Below are 8653 nucleotides of genomic sequence, written 5' to 3'. Positions count from 1 at the left end.
TGCTCCGCTGATTAACTGTCATATTTGAAAATGTGCACAGTCTTAAGTCAGCAGCAGCAGCAGCTCATGTAGAGAGGACATGTGTAAAAAAAAAAAAAAAAATCTTCTCTAACAAGACCACTTACGTAAAGAGCAAGCTGCAGAAAGCGAAGGATTCCCCTCACCCACTCAGGAAGGGGATGGCAGCAGAGTATTCATGCTGACTCAGTCAAAGACAACAACGTCCTCCTCCTCCATGCTGTTATGTATCTGTGTTGAAGCGGGGACATTAGACCGAGCAGCTTGAGAGTCACTGGTGATTGTTTGGGGCGTGGGATGATGACACTGATCTCATGATATTTTGTCTTTTGTTCTTTTACTCGAGGTCCTCGCTGCAGTCCTGAGGAAATGTAAAAACAGGCTCTGGAAATAGAGGTTTTTTCTCCATAATCCTCCGGAAGTAATCCACACACTGTTGTTGGAGTGAATTCACCCGCTGTGGACGTGAAACAACAATGAAAACATGGTAGAAAAAAAACACAAACAAAAACCCTCTACATACATTTTCCACCTTTGGTTTCCTCCTACAGCAGAAAAACAAACTCAATCAGATTTTAGCCGTTTGTTCGGTAAAAAAGCCAAATGCATTGTGTGTAAATATGTCTCTAAATGTATGGCTCACAGGAAATGTAAACAGTGGATTTATCCCAGTTTGTCTTTTCTTTTCTTCTGGATTTAAAGCCCTTATATAGATCTCTTACAGGCTTTCAGCACCTTTTTTCTTTTTGCAGTCTGTCAGTTTTAAAGTTAATAAGTGGTGATGTTATGTAAATTAAAATAACAGAGTGTGAGGATTAAAGCCAATAAAATAGAAATGGTCTCTTTTATAACAGTGTATGTTTGTAGCATCAAACCCTCAGTTAAATCATTTCGTTTAGCAAACTAGACGTAAATACTTCAAATCCAAGAACAGCTCCTTTTTCTTTTTTAAATACCTAAATGCAGCAGAATGACAAAGCCAGTAGGCATGATGTAAAACTGAACCAGTGGGAAGATAAGCTTATTATTGTAGTACTGCATGTGATTTGCTTTTTTTTTTTTTTTTTAGGGAGGGTTACTCTAATACTGCCAGAGGCGTTTTGGATTTGTGCATGTATGATCAAGAGAATAAGCTGTCCATATGCACATTTCTGAATCGCCACTGTTTTCAGTTCCTTTAGATTTGGACAAAATTTAGGTTGCTGCGTTTCATCTTTTTTTGCCAACACCCCCCCTCCCCCCCCCAAAAAAAACCCAGAAAAAAAACTATGTGACACAATAAGCGTTTTATTCTAATGAAATTTCATGTATTTTTTCTTTTAACCTACACAAGCCAAATATATACATTTATCCCCAAGAATGTTTTATTCCTACTTCATGCTGAAAATGTAGTGTGACTGCTTTATGTATCATGTCCAGCTCTGCCTCTTAAGGCCCTGACACACCAAGCAGACGGCAAAGAACTAGGGGCGTCGCCTCGCGTCTTGGCCAAAAAGTTGCACTTGAACACACCGCAAAGACTACAGCCGACGGCCGACCACCACATAACGTTCTGCTCATGATGAGAGGAAATAACTCTCCATGCCAGCAGGGGGCGGTAGACCATTTTCACACCGCTGTCGCTCACCACTCGTATTATAGGTCGTCTACTGATGGAGAACAACGTCTGATAAAAAGTAGAAAATGGCGCTGGCGTTGTCAGTTCTTGGTCTTTTAGTGGAAAAAGAAAAGAAGAGGCGACAAATAAAGAGAAACCGCACTAATGGGTGAAAGCATGGAGACTACAGAGACATGCTCAAGGGGCTTTACTGAACCTGAGAGGAGAGCTGGAGAGAAATGAAACCTCCAAACAGCCAATCAGAGAGATCCAACTAGGACCGACGGTTGATGATCTCCTTGGTGTGTCACGGCCTTTAGGTTATGTTTCCTTTTTTATTTGATTAGTTATTACCTGTTTTATTTTTCTGTTACTCACCTCTTCTCTCGTTTCAGATCCTTCACTTCCTGTCCTCGTGTGTCTCCAGCTGTGTGTCTTTGTCTTCCCCTCACTTTAGTATGTGTCTCCTCTTCCTTCTGTGCCAGTTTGTCTCTGTACCCAGTGTTAAGCGTTCCAGCCTTAGATTCCCATGTTTAGACTTATTGGTATTTTATCTATGCTGTTCCTGGATTTAGCCTGCTGGTCTCTTTTTGAATTTGTTTGCCTGTGATTTTGTTTTTGCTTTTTTAAGTAAAGACTGTTTACTTAACTCTGAGACTGTGTCGTGCATTTGAGTCAAATCTCTTGTGGTTTTATGGTCATTACATCATCATCAAAAAAAAAAAATCTATAAAGAGGTAACATATACCTTTTTAAAAACCTGCAGATTATCCATATCTAAATAAAGTATTAGTCTTGATGAAAGAAAATGTGATTTTACAGGTTTTCAAACGACAACAGTGTTGCTGTGTTTTAGAGAAAAACACATCTCAAGTAATCTCGCCTAAGATGTTTCTACGGTCCATTATTTTGATTTTGCACCGAGAATAATTTGTTTTTGAGTTCAAAGAAAGACTCACGTGTTCGTAATAAGACTGAATTTACCACACACACACACACACACACACACACACACACACACACAGACACACACACACACACACACACACACACACACACACACACACACACACAGACAGACACACACACACACACACACACACACACACACACACACACACACACACACACACACAGACACACACACACACACACACACACACACAGACACACACACACACACACACACACACAGACACACACACACACACACACACACACACAGACACACACACACACAGACACACACACACACACACACACACACAGACACAGACACACACACACACACACACACACACACACACACAGACACACACACACACACACACACACACACACACACACACACACAGACACACACACACACACAGACACACACACACAGACACACACACACACACAGACACACACACACACACACACACACACACACAGACACACACACACACACACACACACACACACACACACACACACAGACACACACACACACACACACACACACACACACACACACACACACACACACACACACACAGAATAGCACAAACAGAAGGTGTTAAGGCAGAAGAATCACCACAACACCCACAGTTTGGACTGAGTCATAAAAACAAAGAGCACAGAGGCCATTTGGACTTCTGTGTTTGTTTCTTCTTCCTTTCTTTTATCTGTTTCTACAAACTTGAGAAGACTAAACAAGCCACCATCACATCTGGAACTTTTCTCAAACTATGTTCAAAAATGTTTTTTTGTTAAAAAATGAGAATTTATACTGTTAAAAGTAAAGACAAGTTGCACATATTAATTTGACAGATATTTTTTTATTATTTAGTGTTATTTTTCTAACTGTCTGAGTTAGGTCTATAATGTGACTCAGTACTGATTTATCTTTCTTTAGAGGAAGAATGTGAAACATGTTCCACATAAATAAATCATAAAGTCTCTCCTGTGTAAATGTGTCTCTGAGTCATGACTGTCTACAATGAGGGAGAAGCTCGAGTCCCGCTGGCTGTGTTGTTGTCAGAGCCGTGTTTACATGGACGGGACGGCCGGCTCCTCCCCTTGTGTATAAAAGCTGTTTTAGTCAAGAACTAGAGAGAAGAAGAACATACTCACTGATTATTTGGACATTCTGTGTCAATTTACATGCAATGTGAAGCTACAAGCTAACTGTGCTAACATTAGCATGCTAACAGCTCGAGCAAAGGACAATTTTGTCCGTCACTCAAACAGTAGCTACTCTTCCTGGGTTCTCTGTATCTCCATTTACGATATTGAATTAGTGAGATCACATTAAAACACATCCATGACATTCATACTCACAGTACAACAAAACACATGATCAGTACCACTGATACAGGTCTTTGTTGTGTTCAGGACAGGATCATAACTTTTTACTTTTGGTTAACAAAAGGGACATTAAAAAAACTAAATTCAGGTTTTCTAGCTTTTATTTTAGTATTTCACCAGAGCATCCCTCTCTTCTCCATCCAACGAGGACTATCTTTCTCTTTGTACCGTGTCACCTGACTTTCTCCTTTACTGATGTCATAATTAATTCTACCAGCAGAGGTCTCTTTATAAAATAATATTTTTTACATGGTTTGTTCTTTGCTTATTACAGAGAAATCCTCTACAGCTGTATTTTTGGGATGATGGTTTGAGTATTGTGTCATACTTTTACATTTCCTCCAGATCCACTTTTTAAGATTTTGGTGTAAATTGTCTTTAGGTCCTGACAGAGATTAATAACTCATGTTCTCTGAAAGAGGAACAAAGAAAATCCATCATCTGTATCAGTTTGTAAGAATGTAAAAACTTCAACCAATGTCTGCCACGAGGTACCAATCTGATGAACCAATCACACACCTCCCTGTCTCCCTGCTCGTTCTCTAGTGTATACTGTGAGTTTACTTACCGCTGAATGAGACATGAGACGATGAGATGACTAGGGATCGTCTTCTGGAGGTTGATGAATATCCTAACTTCCTTTTAAATTTAATCTAGCTTGTAGGTTTTGAAATGTTGCTCTGAAAGATTCGTTCAATAGTTTGACCTTCGAACCCATCTCAAACCGGACAAACAATTCTCGTATAAGCAAATTCACTGCAACCAGTGTTTCCACTTTCAGTGTTTGGAATAAGGGAAAACACCATAAAGCCATCGCAAAAAGTTGTATTTCATAATGAAATCATTTACTGATGTTCAGCACAATAAAAGATTCAAAAGCAGTGATTTTTTTTTTAACTTCATTCTTTTTTATTACAAAATATAAATGGCCAAAAAAGCTTTTTTTCTTTCTTTTGCTAAAACAAAGACAATTCAATCGATGTCAGACGTGAATGTTTACAGTAAAATAAAGCTGTTTTTCTTCCTTTTTTTGTTTTGTAGATCAGCATGCTACAGTAGATACAGTACAGGTGATAGTGCTCCCACTCGAAAACAAAAAAGGGACAGAACAGAAGGTATGAGGAGGGATAGCGCGTACAGGTGTAGGTGGAATATTTAATCGACATAAGGTGTGTTTCACAACAATCCCATCGTGTAACGTTTGATCCATCAGAACAGATTCAGAAAAAGAAAGGATGATCGGAGTTTCAATCTTTTAACCTCATTAACCTGTGAAGTGATTCATTATTGGCTTAGCGTGATCAAGACTGAACTGACATTTACACATTCAATCATATCCAGAGTTACTATATTCAAAACATTTGTGTTGTCACCAAGAAACCTTGCATTTGATTGATCACAGAGAGCTTACTGTCACTGAGGTCGCCCAATTTATTTGTACATGACAAAGCTTGAGATTCATTTAGCTAAAGAGTGGAGACTTTTAAATATTTAGGTCAAACCCTCTGATTCAATTTAGAAACTATTCATCCATACATTTCCCTTCAAGCATTATTATATTTAAGAAGAAAGACACATGACAAAGAACAGCACTGCTCTAACTTGTCCAAATGTAAAAGTATGGAATCCAGTCGGGGATACAAAACTGTCCAAAATCCAGAGCCGTGATGTGTGTGTGTTAGTGTGTGTGTGTGTGTGTGTGTGTGTGTGTGTGTGTGTGTGTGTGTGTGTGTGTGTGTGTGTGTGAAGAAAAGTAAGAGGTGAAGTGGTGATGGGTCTGAGAAGTCCGTTTCCAAAGTCTTTAAATAAAACCTATAAATTAACATTTTGCTCGTAGATGCTGTGATGCGTAATTTGGCACCATCTGTGCGTAAAACGATGCGGAGAGGAAGGCAGGCGCACAAACAACAACTAATGTCAGAGGTCTTGAATACTTGAGACAGCGGTGAAGCTGCTTTAATGAGGCTGCTTTTAAAAAGAAATCATAGCTTTACTTCCCGACCTCGTCGAGGACTTTGCGGTTGAGCAGAGCCTGCTCCCTCTGCCTCTCCATCTTGGCCATCTCGATCATATTCCTCATCAGGTGGAAGGTCAGGTCGATGGACAGCGGAGGATCGTCGCTGCGCTTCAGCAGCTGCGCCGCCGCCGCCGCCCTCACCGCGTCGTCCTCGGTCTCCTCCTCCTCCGGGTTGAGCAGGCTCAGGGGGTCCCGGCTCCGGTTCTGGAGTAACTTCAGGAGGTTTTCGCTGAGCAGCTCTGAGGCGGTGCTGTCCCCGGAGGCGGCCGCTCTGATGAGCATTTCTTCCAGTTGCTGCGTCTGGAGGCGGCCGCTGCCATCCAGCCAGCCGGGGAGGGTGCGCGGTCTGCCGGCTGCGGGGCGGAGGTGCGATGAGAGGAGGACCGAGGAGAGGAGCAGGAGCAGGGGGACTGGCTTCATGTCCTGTAAACACAGGGATTTAAAAAGACAAAATGAGACCACCGAATCACTTAGAAAGAGTGGAAGGAATGTCACCAATCAAACTCGTATTCAAAACTGTTTTTGTTGGATAATTTTGCAGTTTTTTCCCCATCTGATGGGAAATTAAAATGTACTTGTCATGCACAAGTGATCTAAAATAAACTTAATAGGTGTAAAGCCAAGAGAGAAAGTGAAAGATAGTTATCATTTTTAATGCTATGTCACTTCATGTTGCTTTTACCACAACACTAAGTCGACTATTCTTGTAAATACGACGCAGGCCTTTGGTACACATCTCTTTATTCTGATTGTTTAAACTGTATGAAGCTGTTATCCGCATATTTTGCAAACCACAAAGTCAATATGAATTGAGATCACATGCATGCACAAAAAGAAAAACCGGCAAGTTTAAGGAAGGAGAATGAACTCGATTAAAATGCACAAAAAGGACAAAATGTGTCATCTGTATTAAGTGATAAAGAGGTGCACAAGAAAACGAGATAAAGACAGAATAGACGATCTAAAAGGAGATGAAATGTCGAAAATCTGTCTGCACAAATGTAACCAAACTTAACGCTTTTAATAATAAAGAAAAGTCAGCTGTAGAAAATCTGGGATACTCACTTTGTTCTCTGCAGATGCTGCAGCTGAACTTTGTGGATCTCAGGTCGGAGCAGAGTCTGGAAGTTTCCCAGTGAGCGCGGTGACTGGAGAGGACGGAGGGTTTTATACATCCAGCCTGCAGCTTTGACGTCAATGCAACAACACAGATCTGTTTGGAAACTGGACAACTGTTGAGACAACAAGGCAATATAGTCCTGAGGGACAGCTGGGGACGCTGTGATCGACACAAAATGAAAGGACGGAGTGTCTTTTTCTCCCCTCCATCTTTATTTACTGTAAGGATGAGTAAGAGACCTTACAGGGAGGAGGACACAGGGGGCATTGAAGGGGATACAGAGGGGGTCTTAGGGATTCCTTGAGAAAGGAAAGGGTTTTTCAGGTTTGAAGGGATCATCAATAACATGATTTGAAGACTTAATATCTCTGACTTATCTTTGTTATTTGTATTTGAAAACTTACCTGTATCAAGTTTCCCCCTGAGGGTCCAATCCTTTGAATTTAATTGGCCTTACTTTAAATCTGGATAATGGATAAAGAATGGCACTATAGGACTATTTTCATTAATTTAACATAATTAAAGATGAATATTAGAGATTCAAGTTAGTGCCTTAAATCATAAAAAAGAGAAGGATGCACAAATATGAAAAAAATGTAATCGATCATTTACCTTTGATCTAGAATTAATTCATTTAACACATTATGTTCTGCCTGCTTATTTGTAAAAAAAAAAAATGTCTGACATGATCATTGTCATGCAATCATCCAAGAAAAATAACTTTCTCAAACACACAACAGTGACAGATTAAAGTAGGAGTAATGGAGATTTGGAGCTGTCCATGGTGCTGAAATGTTTTCACACAGTTCGGGGTTAAAATCATTTTTCACCGGGGTAAAAACTTTACTTAAAACAACAAACTGTAGGTGACCTGTAGTGAACCTACCTGACGTGTGGCTCCAAGAACAAAAACAAAGAAAAATATCAGACAGCCGTGGCGGCCAAAAAATGGTTTCAAACAGAAGTGGGTGCAATGTAGCCAAGGTCAGTCTCTGGTGACTCCATGCACCATGTCCCCTCTAAATCAACACTTTAATGTTGCAGGGTCAAAACCACATCCACATATAATGAGTTTAACTATTTAGCTAACACCTTTAACATCTTTATATATTAACTTAACACTGGTAACCACTTCATACGGGTCACATTTTCTAGAGAGGCATGGTGATCCTTAAAGCTCCTGTGATGCACTTTCCATTTGTGGTGATTCTGGCGCCCCCCTGTGGACGAAGCGGTATCAGCTGCTCTTGTCCTGTTAAACATTTTTCTTTCTCCTGCTTTCTTTTTTTACCGTCAAATGAATCACTCACTGTGAAAATATAGAACAGTTTCAGCAGCTTTTTTTTTTTTAATTCACTTTGTCTGACACTCACACGGCGGCAGAAGGGATTTAAAAACAAATCTATAGAAATAATCAACCTTGTCGATGATGGTCTCGTTTCCTTTTGTAGGTCATAAATAGGATTCAGTATCAACTTCAGTCATTAATAGTTAAAACCTTCAAAGCAACAAAAAAATGTGTTACCTCAGTGCCTGTCATCCGGGTATT

General features: G+C 40.2%; 2 protein-coding genes across 5 annotated transcripts in view; one reads left to right on the top strand and one right to left on the bottom strand.

The window, feature by feature from the left end:
- The window catches only part of trim54 (tripartite motif containing 54), a 23576-nt gene extending 21309 nt beyond the window's left edge, over window positions 1–2267 (top strand). For 2 of the 4 annotated variants that reach the window (XM_061051565.1, XM_061051568.1), the window contains exon 9: window positions 2011–2267. The gene's annotated coding sequence lies outside the window, so the exon portion shown is untranslated. Of the gene's footprint in view, window positions 1–364; window positions 1259–2010 lie in introns of those variants that run through there. The other 2 variants (XM_061051564.1, XM_061051567.1) reach the window with 1 other exon arrangement.
- Window positions 2268–4837: 2570 nt separating this feature from the next.
- Window positions 4838–7374, bottom strand: uts1 (urotensin 1). The gene is made up of 2 exons (XM_061051407.1): window positions 7050–7374; window positions 4838–6407 (listed from the first exon to the last, which is right to left on the bottom strand). Exon 2 carries the CDS (start codon window positions 6402–6404, stop codon window positions 5958–5960), a length of 447 nt encoding a protein of 148 aa, XP_060907390.1. The 5' UTR covers window positions 6405–6407; window positions 7050–7374; the 3' UTR covers window positions 4838–5957.
- Window positions 7375–8653: the final 1279 nt, after the last annotated feature.

Source organism: Labrus mixtus, chromosome 12 (genome assembly GCF_963584025.1).
Source record: "Labrus mixtus chromosome 12, fLabMix1.1, whole genome shotgun sequence".
Classification (NCBI taxonomy): Eukaryota; Metazoa; Chordata; class Actinopteri; order Labriformes; family Labridae; genus Labrus; species Labrus mixtus.
Note: the sequence above shows the minus strand (reverse complement) of the source record. Positions and strands in the feature narration are given on the sequence as shown.